At 39.7% G+C, this 18,002-nt stretch overlaps 1 protein-coding gene across 1 annotated transcript in view; it reads left to right on the top strand.

The window, feature by feature from the left end:
- Positions 1-18,002, top strand: part of LOC121087638 (probable acyl-CoA dehydrogenase 6) — a 93,363-nt gene that overhangs the window by 43,979 nt on the left and 31,382 nt on the right. The window contains exon 3 of the mRNA XM_040592906.1: positions 12,438-12,567. Coding sequence (XP_040448840.1) covers positions 12,438-12,567 — 130 coding nt within the window. The remainder of the gene's footprint in view (positions 1-12,437; positions 12,568-18,002) is intronic.

Genomic DNA, 18,002 nt, shown 5'->3' with positions numbered 1-18,002 from the left:
ACTTTCCCTTGTTTCAATGCAGTGTAGCATAGTCTTAAACCTTATTGTTAATTTTAAGACCATTAAGTATTCAGTGAACAATGGTGGGGGGTTTTCTTTTCTCAAGTATATTTTAAACACAGAGTGATGTTTAAGCATAAATTGATGTCTTTGGTGTGGACTTTCTCCTTCTTCATGGTTCAGTATAATGATGTAGTTGGGAGAAAGGAGGTATGGTCACTGCTGCTTTGCTCACTGTTAATTTAGAGTTGCTGGAATTGCTTGATTTGGGACTATTTAATGCTGAGCGATGCTACAAACTGGATTTTCATTAAGCGTAAGTTAGCAAATAGCCACCTTAAAAGAAGGAGAGAAAACAAGGTAGCAATGCAGCACTGAAAGGATATGCAGTATGCTTAACATTGTGAAGCTTATGAGTTTTAATACATTTATTATAATTTCGTGTGACACATTGCAGAAGCTTCAGAATGGGTCACTGATTAAAATCTGTGGCTGCTTATATATCCCTTTGCTTTTTCTGCATCTAGCTCTGGACTTTGATCATGCTAACGATGCTGAAAAAGCTGCTTCAGAAACTTGAGCAACTGATCTGGCTCTTGGGCTGTGTATGAAGGTGGTCTGGAGTCGGTATGGGACTGGTGTCTCCACCAAGTTAAGAGTATGCAGTGATGTTGAACTTGTTACATTTTTCCATGGGTGTGAGATACAACCTTTGTACTGGAAATGTGTCTTTAAGCTGGAGCCCTTCCAGGGCAGACATCTGCACCTGTGCTGCCTCTGCTGAGTGATGTGGAAAGCCCACAGCATCTCAGCTGCAGATGAACTCCAGAGGTCCAGCAGCAATGGGCTCCTGGTGTGGTCCATCAGGGTGATCCCTGCATGCCTACCTGCCTCCCATGTCATGCACTGCCCATACATGATCAACCAAGTTCACCCCAGCACCTCTTCAGGGTGTCTCTGAAATACTGGAAAGCTTGTCAGCCAGCTTTTTGGACATGTGGCTTAAGAGCAGCAAGGAGGTGGTGGAAAATATTTATCTCTCTGAACAGAAACGGTGTCCAGGAGATCACGGGAAAACAAAGGCTGCATCAGCAACCTTAGTAGATGGCTACACAGTGAGTTGTCTCACCATGATAAAATGTGCCTATGGTAATAAAATCCTCTTTGGTTCCCTTTCTTACAGCCCTGTGCTACTCAGCAGGGTCCCATGGCCACAGAAGCCAGTTGTGTTACAGCTGGATGGATGGGGCCACATGAAAATCAGGCAAATACTTTTGTGACTATTGGATGTGTTTCTAAAACAGTGCCTCTTGTGAGATGGAAAGGAATGTAACTCTCAAAACACATGCCAAAAAGCCTTAATATATTAATGTAATTTTATAATTGTGCGTTCTGTTTCTGGAGATTCTTATACCTGCGTACCAATAAATTGACTGGGATTTTCTTTTTTTTCCCCCAGATGTTTCAATACACACAACACTATAATAAACCGCTGGTATCTGATGGATGGCTGCCAGGCCTATCATGTTGTTACAATTGTTTGCATTTAGAGTGATCTAATGGAAAGTGCACGGTACAAGACCAGCTTAAAAAAAATAGTAATAATATGTAGTTTTGACAAGTGCTTTTTCCTTCATGAAAAAGCTACCTTTCCTTTCCCCATCCTTCGTGCTTTCCATCTACTTGCAGATGTGTGGGAGAGATGAGGGAAGCATGATGACTCTGGAACGTTTGACTCCTCGGTAGGTGGAAGGAGAAGAGGACTCCAGCCTAACTGGTATTTTTCTTTTGATTTGAAAGGACGGTATGTTATTAGCTAGATTATTGAGCCATGAAGATAATAGCACAGGTATTTGGCAATACTCCTAAGGCTATTTCCTGGAATAATTTATTAATTTCTGGGAAGAAGGATTTTTTTTTTCTCCATACATAGATATAAACTTGTTTTGCTGCTTTTATTGTCAAATATGAATATTTAAGTCTCAGTTCCAGAGCCATCTCCTAAATATGAATATATAAAATACAATATATATGTTGATATAATAGGCTTCCCCTCTCATAATTACTCAGCGTACACAATACAATAAAATTCCTTTGCAAATTTACTATGTGACTACATACTCATTCTTTCCCTGAAGAATAATCGCTATGTAACTCTAATGTGATACTTCAAGAACAAGAATTGAGATAAAATTTGTTGTATAGCTACTTATAAAAAAGCAAATGATGGAGATGAATAGCCAACCTCTGAAGCTCTTGGAGCTCCTGAATGGTAGCTGAATGCATGAATGTCCCTACTCTGGTGTCCGTAAATAGCTGAGATAGTATTCATGATTGGAAGAGGTCTGACTAACTGCAAGCGTTTATTCAGTCAGTAGGGCAAATGCACTTTTACAGTAGACTTGAATTTGCTATGGCTAAATTTATTTTCTATTTCTGTTGCAAAAATTACAGTTAAACTGTATAGTAAAAGGGTTGTTATGCTGCTGGGCTTATAAACATTTAGGGTCGTTAGTCGTAATTCAGGTAGGATTGGGAGTGGGGGAAGGTAGAAGGTGTTTTCTGTGTGTGTGTGTGTGGTTTTTTTCCTTAACTCACTCTTCTACAGATACCTTTAACCATGTCATTGTTCCCTTTTGCCCTGGCTTATTGTCTGTGTATGTTACAGACCTCACTGTCTCAGGCACATAATTGTGTATTCGGCAGTTAGATTTGGGTTTCTGTAGTAAACTATATTACAATTTTACCTGCTCTGCAGCCAGATGCTGTCATTCCCCCTTGGAATAACTCGCTTTTCACGGTTTTGAGTGCTGATTGGTTACTGATTTCGGAACCAAATCAATAAGAAGAAACAGATAATCCTGATCAATAATTACTTCTTGAAGCGTACACAGGGGATGGTGAAATGCTCATAGAAATAATACAGTATTTTGATTAGAAGGTTCTTTTGAAGAAAGCAGTCTTGAATGGGGAACTTGACTTCTAACATGCTTTGCACTATACTGAAAATCCTTTCATTTGTGGCCATTACCACATATGAGACACACCCTGCAATTGCAATGTAAGTAAAAATAGCATGTAATGTATTTCACATTGGAGACTGCAGTTCATATTAGAATCCTAATGTGTTAATGCCTTTGCAAACAGAGAGGGATAATCTGTTTTATGATACAGTATGGCTGACAAATCTTAAGGGCAAGGATGCACACAGAAACATAGGCAAAAATGAGAACTGAGCCAGGTATTTTCAGCTCTAGAACAGTGCTTGAAGTGTTTATCCACACTCCTTAAACCAAATAAAAGTTGTCAATGAAATGTTTTTTCCATTAAACTTATCAAGAATAGAGCAAACATGGGAACATGTCCATTTTACTAAAATATCTATTTGGTTGGAGAAAAAGAAGGGGAAATGCATTGTTTTGACCAGGGGTCCTCAAACTACAGCCCGCGGGCCAGATATGGCCCCCCAGGGTCCTCAATCCGGTCCCCGGTATTTACAGACCCCCCTGCCGGGGGTTGGGGGGGGAAACCAAGCAGCCGCAGATGACTGCCTGCCACTGCATCCGTGCACTGGCCCCCTGGTTAACAAGTCTGAGGACCCCTGGTTTTGACACTGCAAAAAATTTTCCATTTTCATCCCAGAAGGGGTTTTTATTGTGAAATTTCCTTTATATGTTTTTTGGAATATAAAGGACTGACAAAAGAATACAATTTTATGTTATAAAAACTTTAATTTGACTTTTTTTTTCCCACTCTGAGATCAAACCTGTGACCATTCCTGGAAAACTGAACATTTGGGTTTTGTCTTAAACAGCTAACCACACTCAACTGCTCAGAAATAGGGATGCTCCTTTTTATTGCTTTGCAAAAACTCAAAGCAGTTTCAAAACCAATCAGATTTCACCAACAACCACAAAATACAGAAGATGCTGTTCTTTGGTCTCTGCTGTAATTGGGAACTGAAACACCTGGAGATGCTCCAGCAGCACAACAGCCTGGCCCGCGGGGTGAGGGCTTGGGGCTCGCTGGGGGTGAGGAGCTGGAAGTGGCAGCTCCAGCCCTGCCGGTGCTGGTGGCTGCAGCAGCCTGGGGATGCCCACGTTGCCAGCTGAAGAGAATTTTGCCTGTTAATACTTAACAAACAAGGAAATTAACTAATGGCAGAGTGGTGTGCTTCTGGCTGTGGCATTAATTGATGGATGTCTCTTTGACGATTTGTCCCCTGTGACTGTCCTAAGAATATGTTGGTGTGCGATGTGGCAGGTATTCTGGGATGGCATGGCATGTTTTTTTCAGTATCTGGCCCAGCTTCTCAAGGACTTAAGGAGTCAGTCTCTGGAAAATCATTTAGTCCTGTAAGTAAGTGCTGATCAGAAACTCCTGTGGAACCTCCTGTGGTGTGCTTCTGTTCTGAGTTTGGTGCTACTGAACTGAAACCCTTGTGCTAGCCAGGCTAGCTCCAGAGCATATCCAGGGTTCATTTAATTATTTACTGCACACATTCTGAAATCCTTTTTTCTGGAATTTATTCAAAACCAGCATTTGTCAAGTTTCTTCCCCTGATGCCCACATTTTTAATTCTCAGTTTATAACTTCATTTGGAGATTGCAAGTTTTGGAAGTTGTGAGCTAGTAAAATTCATGTCTTGGAGTGTGTGACATCTTGAGCTAAGTGGCTAAAGTTTTCTGTGTCAGACAAATGCAGGTTTCCTACAAGCTATTTTTCAGCTTGGCCTGGAATAAAAGATCTTGTGGGGAAGAAAGTTAAAACACAGCTTTCAGGTGATAGTATTAATTTTGAGCATAGAAATTTTAAGAAGTAGCAAATATAATAAATCTGTTTAATCCCTGAATCACATAGTGTTGCTTTTCAGTTTATTTATTTATTTATGTGGAATTCCAAAGGACCAGAATGAGCTCTGGATCTTTTGAATACTGATGCCTTTAAGAAATGAAAGTAATTAGTCTGCTTTTTGCTCATAAAGTTTGCTGTAAAACTGTTTCTTCTGATCTCAGGTCTTGACCCCTTTTCATCCAGTTTCTAAAGAATCCTTTAAAATGTACGTACTTATATTCAGTCCTGTTACTCATCTTTTCTCTCTGTTGTGCTTAAACTGGAAATGTTCTTTAGGCTGTCTGTTACCTATTGATAAGTCTATTTCCATTTTCTTTCCCTGCTTGTCTATGGGATATTGAATGTCTGTAAATTAATGTAGAATCCTTATAATATTTATTTGTGTATTCATACTTCAGATCCTGTTGGAAGAAAACTTGCTGTGATGCAGAGTAACATGAACTTTTTGTAGTAGGTTGTGGTAGTTCATGTGAGAGGAGAAGTCCTGAGTAGCACCAGCAGCACATAAAGATGATGTACCTGCTTATTTTTTGTACAGGTGTGAGATTAATTGGTTTAATACCTGTTCAAAATCAATGAACATGCTTAAAAAAGCAGATGTGCAGTCATTTGCTTGGGAGGAAAAGCACATATTACATGGGGCCGACAGATGCCTCATCAAGCCTGAAGGCAGATTTGATGCCTCTGAGGGCTGACTCGTGGTGGTGTCAGTAGGACTGCAGCGGGCACGTGCTCTGTAAAGGATGTTGATGCAATGTTGGCCTGTTCCTCAGAAGGGTGGCAATCTTCAAGCTGGAGAGAAGCAGTATCCCCTGCTGGATAAACCTGACTCAGAGAATTAAACTGAGTATTCACAAGCAAAGTTTAAACCAGGGATGATCTTTAAGGTCCCTTCCAACCCAAACCATTCTATGATTCTATGAGTGTGCAACAGGTTGTAGGAATGTATATGTTCAGTGTACATAAGGAGGCTGGCAGTTGTTGCTGGTTGACTGATTTCAAGCAGCAGGGAGGTTGCAGAGGTGGTGTTCTTGAAACATAGGCTATGTTTTGTTTATGAGCTTGCCCAAGGAGAAACCCCATGAGAAGTAGCATGGCTTTGCCACTGAAGCTCAGGAGGTGTGTGACATTCAGCTTATATACTTCTTGACTTCATTTTTCCATGTCTTTTTTTCTTGTTTTCTTCATGCTGTGTCATTTAGTTTTACTGACATTTTCAAAGTGCAATAATTGAGATCTGTACTTCTCAACCTTAAAGGAAAAAGTAGGATGGTTTTACTAGGTTTCTGTGGAATTGACGTTGGGTCAGAGCTGACGAGCAAAAATAATCTCTTTTAAAAGCAGGCAGAAGATGACTGAGGAACCAGTTTTTCTTTTGCATTGGAGCTGACGCAATAGCTGGTGCTTGGGACTGTGTGAAATCTTGGGTTGTTTGGGTTGTTTTTTTTGCTACTGTGTCTTTGTACACTGTTAATGTTTCTTGTGTTGCCACATGGACATTTTATTCTGTTGTACTTTGCAGCTTAGCTTTTCCTTCCCCATAACATTGTTCTATATGATTTGTGAGGTGTGGTGTGCTTGCTTTTTTGAAGAGGTCTGATATTCATCTGAGTTTGAAGATTTATGCAGATGTGATTGGTGACTCAGATGGCAGTTGGTGACACTGCATAAGTATTCAGAAAATAAAGAAACCTTACAAATCTTTGAGGGAGGTTTTTGAAGTCAGAGGGAAATAAGTGCAGCTGTTGTCAACTGGTGGTTTAGGATGTACTGCTCTGGCTTCCTAAAGCAGCGTATTAGACAGCTTTGAAACCTCTTTAAATGTGTCCGTGCTGCACCAAGCTCCAACTTGGCATTTGGTGTTGCTTTTATAGGTTGGGGGTTTTTATCCTTACAATGTGGGGGAAGTTTCTCCTGTAAACAGAGTAGCTCTGTTTTAATCTAAAAGAGTGCTAGAGAGATCCTATCACTTTACTCATCTCAGTATGTTTAAAGTTTCTGAAGAGGCAACCGTGATGAGTTCTGTAGCAACGAGTACTGCAGGAACATACAGCTCGTATTGTTAATTGCTCAGGGACTATGCTTGTGCTGCTGTGTATGTCTGAAAAGGAAAGAACAGCCAAGACGTGTTTTTCCTTTTCCAAAGAATATTGGATCACAAGAGTGATATTACAAGTAAAACTTTGGTTAGCAGAAGAAGTCTTTATCTGCCTTGGAGTTTTTGGATTAACTAGTGAGTGTCTGTAAGAGATCAAGTACTGTACGTGGTTGTGATCTTTCTAGGATCCGTCAAACAAAATTACAAAAGCACTCTGATTTTTCCTGGTTTGGGACAAACTTTCAGTCAGACTGAGGGCGTTTGATCCGTCTAACTAACTTAATCTGTTAAGGGGAGCTTTGAAGCTGGTACAAGGGTTTTATTTCTTTCTTTTTTCTGTATGTGTGCTTGAATTGCTGCTGGGGAAACAGCCAAAAAGTATCTCTGCATTCATCTCAACAAGACTGAAGTGGACTCACAGTGTTCCTGTTACACAGAATGAGAGTTTTTTTCCACTGCACCCAACAAAAAACAAATAACCAAGAAGGCAGAGTTGTTTTCTGAGCTTGAACACCTCAACTTTTCAGAATGGATTTGAGGGAAATTGCACAACATGGAGAGTACACCTTTGGTAATTCTTTAAATTCCTTTTATGCAAAGAAGAGGAAAGGGATTACAGTACAATTTCTGTACTGTCCTACCTGATGACATTTGTAATTATGCAACTTCAAGGCTCTGTAGTCCTCCAGAGTTTAAATTCTTAACTATATTTATGACAGGTGAAGAAAGTTTGAACACTTAAATTTTGCTTCTTTTGATTTAAAATTGTAGGCTATGATGAAAACTAGCAATTAACTGTCATCCTAGTGTCAGATGTAGGAGTTTCCCAGACCTGTCTTCAAAATGGGAATTGATTCATGTTTTATTTGTCTTTCTAGTCACTAGAAATAAGAGCACACATTTGTTTTTTCTTGCACCGAGTTAGATACCAATAGTAGAAATAATACTGTGTGACTTCCTTTGGTGTAGATAAACTGTATGTAAACTTCGGAAGCTATGTAAATCAACAAGATAAATTAAATAAGCATTTAAGATTGAGTTACCAATACAGCTGTGGTGTGTTTTCAGCATTCCTTTTTCTAGGCTCACTCACATTCTTAAAACCCTCTAAAGACTCCCTGTTTCACCTTGCTTCAACTCACTTACAGACCCTTTTCACCACAGATGTTGTCATTCCTGCTGACAGCTACTAGATGGGGTTCAGAAGCAAATTCCAAATAGAGACACTCTATAAATTACAAAATTTGGATGAGAGACTTCAAGCCTATCTTGTTGAGCAGAGTCATATTTGAACAGAGAGCCTGTGGCTGAACAAGTGACAAGAAATGTGTTGGTCTTCACAAAAATGGAATAATTATATGAAAGACAGCAGCTTCTCCTTTGCCTTTAAAGTCCATTTTTCATAGATAGTCTTTGCTTTCCCAGCTGATCTCAGCAGTGTTTCTCTTTTGACATGTTGCAGCTGAAGATCAGATAGACTTGCTCTTGTGTTTGTGGTTTTGGGCATCACCTTTTCTGTCTGCCTATATAAATATATGAAAGTCCTGATAACCTAAATTATCAGGTGTCGTGGAATGTACATCTGTATCTTTTAAAAATTATGCTTTTTAAAACTTGCTGTTTTCTCTTGGGCTCCCACTCTGCAGGCAGTGTCACAAACTTGTAGAAATAAGGTGGTCTATACAAAATGAGGAGCTTTTTTTTTTTTTTTTTTGGGGGGGGGTGGGTGTTAAAATAACATGGTGGTGGTGATTAGTAGAAAAGCACAGAGCCAATTTAAAAGAAAAATAGGTTAATACACTGACCATGGTGTGGTGGATTCACCTTAGCCAGCAGCCAGACTCCCACCCAGCCGCTCAATCGCTCCCCCTCCTCAACAGGACAGGGGAGAAAATAGGGTGTCAAGGGTCAGCTGGCAAGATAAAGTCAGGGAGACTGCTCACCAGTTACCATCACTGGCTTGGGGAAAATTCGTTTAATTTGCTGCCAAGTAAAAATGGATTTGTGTCCAAATGAAAATTGGCAAATTAAAACAACGTATTTCCCCCATCCTCTCCCTTGTCTTCCCAAGCTCAGCCGCAGTCCTTCATTCCTGAGTCACATCACACTTCTCCCCTGCTCCCGTGTGGGTCCTGCCCATGGTCTGCAGTGCAGAATCTGCTCATTTGCATGTTCATGTGCTCTTGCTTTGGGCTTTATAATTTAATTTCTTTGTAAAAGAACCTGAAATGGAACAATGGATAAGATACCAAATTAAACTGTTGAACAGCTGGAAGTTGTGCTATTGTCATCAAAACAGTAACAATTTAAATATAGCAGAGTTGCCTTTTTCTACCTGTTTTGAATTATAAAAGCATTAGTTCATTAGACCTCCTGCCTAATATTGTTTTTCTTTGTTCTTTTAATATTTCTTGCAAGTTAAAAATGGAAACGTAGTGAAATGATTCTCTAAAGGTCACTCATCTCATTTTAAAGTTAAATGAAATATTGACCCTAGATGTATTTTACATGTGAATATTTACATATAGCTTCTTATTCTTTCTTTAAAAAAATGCAATCTAATCTGAAATTGATTTGGTTCCTTTCATTACAGATTTTCCACCAAAAATTATATTATGCATGGTGTTTGATTTTCTTAATAGAAAAGTAAATTGACCTATTAGCATTGCATCTTCCAGGAAGTGGTGTTTGTTGATGAACTGGTGACCATGACCCTCCTACCACCAGCTTATTCCCTTATTGTAAATAACAATTAATTCCCAATAGAGTAAGCCTTATGCCAAATAAAAATTAAAACATACATTCACTGTACTTGATGCAGCAGGTGAGATAAGAATAACCTGGTGGTTTTGTCTCAGTTTAAGCGTTGAGGCCCATGGCACTCAGGGTGATGTGCTTGGGCCAGCCCCATGACACCTAGCTGGATGCTAGCAGCTGGGCTGTGGAAGCCAGGCTGCCACCATGTGCTGGGGAAAACAGAAAGTTTCACCAGCGCTCCGAGCCAGCGCTGTCTGCTGCTGCTGTGTGTGACACCCTGGGCAGCATGTCTTGGTGCAGAGATCGAGTTCTCCGAAGAGATGGGACACTGTCTTTAACCATGCCCGAAGTTGCCCGTATTAGTTGGGGTTGTAGCTGCACAGGCTGCACTGGCAAGTGAATCTGTTGTGATCAAGTGCTTTGGGTTTAGAAAAGGTGTTCCCTATAATTTTCCATCAAACCACTTACATTTTTCATGAAAATCTTTCTCCTTGGCTCCTAGAACAGAACTATTGAAAAATTTAGGTGTTGTCTGGTTAATGGTTTTTACCATTTGCTTCTGCCTTTCCTGCCTGGTCTGTATCTGTGGTTATCTCTTATATTATCAATCATCAGATTTTATAAAAAATCTTCAAAGGATGCATCATCTCTTCATCTGGCAGAGCTTCCCCCCTCCACCTTCTCAGCTCCTGAGAGTTTGTTCTGATCATTTCCTCCGTTTGGTAGGAATTTCCTTTGCTGTCATCGCTTTGACAGCTGGCCTTTTGCAGCATTTTGTTTTTGAAATGTACCACTTAGTAACTTATCTCAGATGAGAGCAAGGTGGGTCTCTTATATTGTAATATATCATGAATTTTATTATGAACAAAGAATATATATGTAAGCCATACACTTGCATAAAACAATCCTTCTTTGGGTCAGTTTTGTGCATAGCACTGCTCCTGTGAAGCTGCTTTGGGTAAATCAAGAAATTATGGTTTTGATTCGTGAAATTAAGTGAAAGACAGGAATACAACTGCTTGATAGACAAAACGAAAGGCAAAATCAGTACTGTAGTTCAGCAATAAAATGACTGACTGATTAAAAAAAACTAAAATCAAATGGAAAGCATTTGTGCAGTGCCAAAACTCAGGTTATCTATTACAACTGTGTTATAGAATCTTATAAATTAGCAAAAATTCTCTCATACCACACATCTTGAAATAGCCTTGCCTTTACATGTGCATACATGCCTTACTGTTACTCAGAACATTTATTTAGTGATGGGAGCTTTGTAAAGGCAAGAGAATTAGACTATGTGCTAAACACATTTCCATATTACTGTTGTTTCATTGTACTGCTTAAGCACCCAGTAAGAATTTTAATATTATGTATATTTTTAAGACACATTCTTTGTTTTCAGGTAAAAAGTTTGGAAGTGTATCTATATTTTTAGTTCTGATAATGCAGGCTATTCAAGATGACCTACGGAGAAATGTTATTTGAAAATTGAACTTCACACTTAACCTTTTCCTTTTGTGTTTTCCCTTCTTTCAGCAGAAAAAGGATGCACAAAGATAGTGTTGGTGGGTTTAGGAAACAGATGATAGCACACAAAGCCCTGTGTTTGTATGCACTGTAGTGTTTTGATTTTTAATTACTAATAGTTTTGTGAAAACTTCGAAGCACATCAGTAAAGGGGTGAGCTCAGATAGTGTTTGATGTCAGCAAGTCAAAATGGAAGAGAGTTGTCTGCCCCTTATTGTGTGTGTGAAGGGTGGGGGATTATATCTATTTATTTGACATTTTCTTAGTTGGTCTTCAAATGAGTGGAAAAAAAAAAAGAGGAGGAAAACGTTATCTAATCAAAGCTTCTCAGTCAACTAATGACGTCAAGCAGTAACCTTCCCTTTCTCACCATATTTCCTTTTGACTATAAACTATTTAGTACAGCTAGAAATTAGCTCATCCATCACAGCAATGTAGCACTTTTCTGTGTTGTGCTCTGCGGTGGGTTTATCAGCCCTGGGCATGGAAAGGAGGTGAAGAATAATATCCTCTTTAATTGAGTTTGCAGATCGGAATGTGGGGAGGAGGAACAGCCCGTGCTGGTGCCCAGCCAGCTCCCTGGATTGTCAGCCTCCTGCTGATGAAAAATGCTTTAATGACGGCACCGGCCAGGTGCCAGGATATGAAATGCAGGTGTTGAGTATTGTACTTGTGTCTGATGCAGATTTTGAGCTATGGCAGTAACTCAGCATAGGGACACAACCTGCACGTGGTCTTGCTCTGTGCTGAGTCGACTGCTGCATGTGAGAGACGAGCTCCACTTGAGCACTTTGGGGGTGAGAGCAGGCGTCAGGCGTTACCACGGAGAAACGAAAGCGCTTCTTACCTTGTGGTGATTTGCTCGTGTGACCTTGCTGTTAGAATAGTTTTCCCTTCCAATGTTGTTTTCAGCAGCACATCACTTCGCCCCGCTGTTTCCAGTAGAAGCAATGGTGCTATGCAGGGTGTTCACATGGTGTGCACGTGTGGGTAATCGGAGCAGCTGCAATTTTACATTCAGGTTTTGTAAACAACAGCAGGTCATTGCCTTTCTGAAAAGAAAGCTGGTCATTGTCAAATCTTTAAAAATTAGCAGTGAAATGGCAGTTGGCAAGTCCTTGCAGTAGTGATATCTTTTTTTGTTTGTTGGTTGCTTATGCCAGTCTAGAATGCCAGTGTCACAGATTTGTTTTTTCCTCAGAATATGGCGGCATGGGCTTGGACTTCTCCTATAACATTGCCTTGGCAGAAGAGCTGGGAAATATTCGCTGTGGAGGTATCCCTATGGCCATTGGAGTGCAAGCTGGCATGGCTACTCCTGCTCTTACAAGGTAATTTTCAGAAAGTTTGGTTTAGTCTACAACCCAAATTGTCATGTGTTTAGACCTAAACTCCAATCTGTATAAGAGTAGGAAAAACATTTCTGTGCAGATTTACTGTCTAGTTGTGCTTCAGTAACGCCTGAGGAAGAAACTGCTCTCTACCTCTCAGCTTGGTTGAGGGGAGAAAATACTTTTTTTTTTTCATGTTAGAATATTATATATTAAAACATAGGCCTTGTTTAATAGTAGATGGTACATTTACAAACACAGAACCTCAGTGCCACAACCAATAACAGAATTTTAATTCTAGAATCTTCCTATTAGTGGCTGTGCTTTTTCTTAGCCAGATATCCCAGTGCAGTCATACTAGCATTTAGTTGTAATGATTAGGATCGGTCTAATTCTGGTTTATAATTTACTTGCTTTTTTTCCAGCTTAACAAGGTGCTCCTCACTGACTGTGACTTTTCAGAAATAATGATCAGTACTGCTGTAAGTCCTAAAATTGTAGCACATGTCATGCTTCTTAAGTATGCCCATTCCAGGCAATTACTCATTTTGCTTTTTTCTCATCTGCTTGTGTCAGTGTTCCCCTTTTATCACTTGCGGTCATTCAGGATCCTGCACTTTCTGAATCTGTTTTAGGGTGGTTTTTTCCCTTCCTCAATAAAAGTGGCAGTTACCAACTTCTTCCTGTAGTAGTTTCACAGACATTCTGCATCAAAGCAGTTTGCAAAGCTAGAGGGAGGTGACAGGCTGGTCCAGCAGTTTTCCCTTGGAACATGGATATGCTTAAAATTCTGGAAGGTGGTGGAGGGGATTAAATTCAAATAATGATGATGAAGTCAGGAATTTATCTACACAAAACAGAGATACAAGAAGGGAATTTTGCACAGAAAAGCAATTGGATTGTTGGGGTTCTGCCGCAGCCACCCCCACCCCCCACCCCCCCCACTTTCTGAATTAAAATGCCTGTAAATCTGCTGCAGAATGTGGAATGTAGGCTCTGTTCCCTTGCATCCATTTATCCTTCTGCTTGGTATTTGCAACTTTGGAGTTCAGCAGGGGAAATCTTTGTAAAAATCTTCTTCTTTGTGTAATACACCAAAAGCTTACTGAAAGCATGGAGTTCAGTATGTCTGTTGCAACAGTAGCTTAGTTATAGTCCAACTGAGGATAAAACTAGTATTTTAAAAGACTTCAGAGAATATTACCTTGCCCTCATAATAGCCTTTTATTCCCAGGGGTTTAAAAAAAATCTGTGGGTAAAAGAAGATGGGATTTTGTTCCATTGCGGTTTTTTGGCTTTCTGTTACTCTGTTCTACTGCAGCAAAGCAGTGAAGCTTCATACATTTGTGCTAGTGAAATCCTAAAGTGGATGTTCCTGCAAAGCAAATGTGAAAATGTGGTTAACATGATGAAATCTGGAACTGATTTGCATCTGTATTAGTGAACTTTTCCTTCACTGCTAATGCCAGTGACTAGTTATACAGTACAGTGTCCCACTCTTCAGATGTAAAAGTGAAACTTGGTAATGGAAGGAGAAAGCTGGCTGCTGCAGGACATTTTGCACAGGTGCAGCTTTACTTCATGCAGTATAGTGAGAGGGCTAGCTGCTTGTCTTGGGTCATGGATTCAAATTGCATTCGCAACCTGGATGGTTTCTTTAAAGGTATCTCTGTACTGTGGTGATCCTAAACAAGTTCAAAGAGATAATCCAAATTTTGTATCTGAACTATGCATTGTTACAGATGATGCATCAGTGATGCACAAAGTGAACAGTAATATGGGAGTCAACCATCATCTCCTAAACAACTTTTAAAATAAGTCTGGAGCCCTTTGTTGGCTTTCCTGACTGGGCTTATTTAGCATTCACCGAGCATGTATTGAGTGCACCTGCAAACCAACTCGGTGAATGTGATACATCATTAAGATGTTCTGCCACTATAAATTAGAGATGTTCCCTTAACTACATATGTAGACACCACAGTAATTTAAACAGATAGGTACACATGTTCACACACGCTCATATACACAGAGCTTTTAAAATGTTCATGCTTTTGAAAAATAAAGTCTTAGAAGATCTAGAGTCTCAAGAGTCAGGATGCCTCCTGATGCTGTTTCTGCAGCTTCCACAGGTTTCTTGCTTCAGTGATAAGCTGTTGCAATGTTTAGTTTGTGAAGGTCTTTCGGATATTCAGTTAAATGAGAAGAGCATTGTAGTAATAGTTCTAATTTTAAAAATAATGAAAATGCTACCCGTATCTGTTTGCCTGTTCATTGTTCCTTCCCCTTTTTACTTTGTTCTTTATGATTATTTTTTTTTGACAACATTTAGGAAGTCATCTTCCTGGTCATACTTGGAAGCAACCTTGCAAGTTTTGATTTGTATGCATTTCTATTGTGCAAAAAGATACAGGAGAAACTATTTTGTTTCTCCTGAAGATTCCCAGACTGCTCCATTTTTTATTCACAGATTCCTCTAAGTGAATCAGTAGCACTTTGTAAATTTGAGAAATAAATGCAAAACGTTTTGTCAGCAGGGATCTGACCTTTGATGTACCTGCTTCTGAACATAAGTCTCTGTCAAGTCTTTCACATGCATTCAGATATAATACTTCGCTTTGCTTTCATGCTTACAATTAGAGTGGAGAAAGCAGCTCTCAGCTGAGGCAGTGAATGGGATACATTTCCCTGGGCTTGTAAACAAACCTGTAGGGTGACACATCCATAGTGATACCAGATCAGTGTAAAGCTCCTTTATCTAGGCAGTAGTCAGTAAACTTTACTTTTCTTCCCCCGCTGCCTCCTATTATTTATAGAAAAGAGTAAGGACAATGATGATTATTTAGTGGGAAGAGAGTGCTTTTCTGTTTCATCAGCTTACTTGTCACTGATTCATTCTCCACCCTGAGCAGCAGCATACCTGAGAATTAATGTCAGAAAAGTTAGTTTTACTGTCTCTTCCTGTTTGCTGTTGAGAAGCTGCAGCTGATAATCGGAACAGCAGTTTTGAAAAGCAGGGTCATCCACTTGATCAGCTGGGACAAGGATGAAAATGAGGTCATTCAAGACCCGGGTGGCTTTCCCACTGGCATAATGTAAGGGAATCCTGAGTTTGTGCTTCTTCAAGAACAGACATACTGAGTTGTCTTACTCTCACATTTGGTACTTAAGTTTGTACAGTGCACATAAGATAGGCCAAGTCTTGCCCTGAGCCAGAGCAGAGACTTATAGGTGCAGCTTTCCACATGCCATTTAAAAAAGTATCATTAAGCACTGCTGGAATGTTGCATCCATAGCCAGTTGTGCTGCTTGGTGGGTTTGAAATCTGTGAAAGTCTAACCGGACCAGAAGGGTACAGTTGGGCAATATGAAGTCAAGCAGCTACTTCTAACTAGCTTTCCTCAAAACAGCTTCTCACTGTTCCTGTACCCTTGATCTCCAGCTCCTGGTGACAGCCTGGCCATGCTACTGTGGCAGGTTGTCTGGTTGGCAGCCTTGAGGTCTCCAGAGCTGGTGTGGTTGCAGTAGGATACCAGCCACATGAGCACCTCTGAAAAACTGCATGATCTGAAGAGGGTAATCTTTAATATGACTCCTTTTTTATAATACCTGCATTTTACTGCAAAATGCATTCCCAAATAAATAGAAGATTGATGTAATCACTCTTAACCAAAGCCCTTCAGATAGTCTCATCTGCATGAGGTAGCCCATCAGGTAGTCCATACAGGTTTCTCATCTGTATCCATTTCTGAACATCACAGTAGTTCAAACTGAGCAATTCATTTCATAAAATATTCAAATAACTGAAGCTTAAAGACTTGATAAAAACTGGGAGCCAGAGCACTTTTCTTACTGCTTTTTTTCTTACGCTATCTTTCACCAAAAAAAAAAAAAGTCTTCTAAATGTGTGGGGTTTTTGTACTTGCATGTCTTCTGATCTTGGCTGAAATAGGGACTCAAGGAGATAAAGCTGATTGCAGCATAGATTCTTTTAAATCCAGGTTATGTAAATTATTGAACTTAATGAGGCTTCTACGCTGCCCAAGGGTGCTTGCTGCTGTTCACGATGTATTTCTAACAACTTCTGTGCCTGTAAAGAGCATCTCTTCCCTTTTGTTTTTTCTTGGTTCTTTTCCTGTATCTTGAAGATCCAAGGAGTACTGCTAATCTGGATATCAGATGGTAAAATGCCTGAGCAGGACTACACTGAAGCAAAAGCGTGGCACGTGGCTACTGCGTTATTAATAGTTTGAGTCTAGCAGCAGAACAGAAAAAAGAAATGGAGAAGTTCACTTCTTGCTAGTACATAAGAAAGAAAGTGACAGTAAGTCAGTGGCCCTGTTCTTTGCCTAAAGGACATCTTTTTGTTCCTAGGAAGTTCATCAGTAAACTGTTGTGTCATCTTTGAGATACTGTAGAATAATGCACAGATCATCTGAAACAAACTCTTTTTTTCTTTTTTTTTTCTTTTGCTTTATTTCTGCTTTAGTGGAGAATAGTGCTTGAATGTCTGAGCTCCAGTGCAAGAAAGCTTGAGTTCATCAAATGCTGAGAGCCGTGTTAGAACTGCCTGCAGCTGTTCATATTCAGAATTTCAATTTGTACTTAATAGTGTATCATACTAGTGTATCTGTCGGTTCTACACAGAACTTTCCTTACTAATTTAATTAATTCACTTCAGCTCAGTTGTTTTTTTTCCCCAGAAGCAGAATAAACAAAAGTGAATAAGATCTGTGATTCTACCAAGATGATTATCAGCCCAATTAAGATCAGAATAATGATGTGCGATAGACATATTTTCATTCAATGTAGCAATCTAACCTGTCAGAAACCAGATTTTTATATATATTTGAGATGAATAAAGGTGACTTCAAATTGCTAATTGGCAGAGCACTTAAACAGAACTGTGTGTATGAAGGAAGTGTTCTTACATCTGTATTTTGTCATGGTTTTGTTTTCCTTTTACCCACCATTTACAAGATTTTATACCATTGTCATTTTTGTACTTGCATTAAGGACATTCCACCGATGTTACTTCGAAAGTGTGGAGCAAGAAAGGGTGAACCACTTTCATGCTACTCTTAAATGTGTCTGAATTTCACACTTTGGACTTCTGGGTTACCCAGCATCAGCAAGGAGCTCTGGTTTATTGGCTGTAGATTCATGTGTGTGCGTACATGCACATATGCATGAAAATACAATTTAGAGCAGTGCTAAGGCTTCACAGTTAATCACATGGGAAACTGTACTCTGGGGTATGGCCCTGGCCCAGAGAGCAGGCATAGTCTGGTCTGTCTTGAGCCAGAGCATGATCTCATTGCAAACAGGGTTTTCTAATTCTGGAGCTGTTAAACTGGAAAAAAGTGGGTATTACATTTATGCAAACCTGAGATTTTTCTGGGATACATTTAAGATGGGCAGAATTTTACAGAAACAGC

Source organism: Falco naumanni, chromosome 4 (assembly GCF_017639655.2).
Source record: "Falco naumanni isolate bFalNau1 chromosome 4, bFalNau1.pat, whole genome shotgun sequence".
Lineage (NCBI taxonomy): Eukaryota > Metazoa > Chordata > Aves > Falconiformes > Falconidae > Falco > Falco naumanni.
This window is presented reverse-complemented; position numbering and strand designations above follow the sequence as displayed.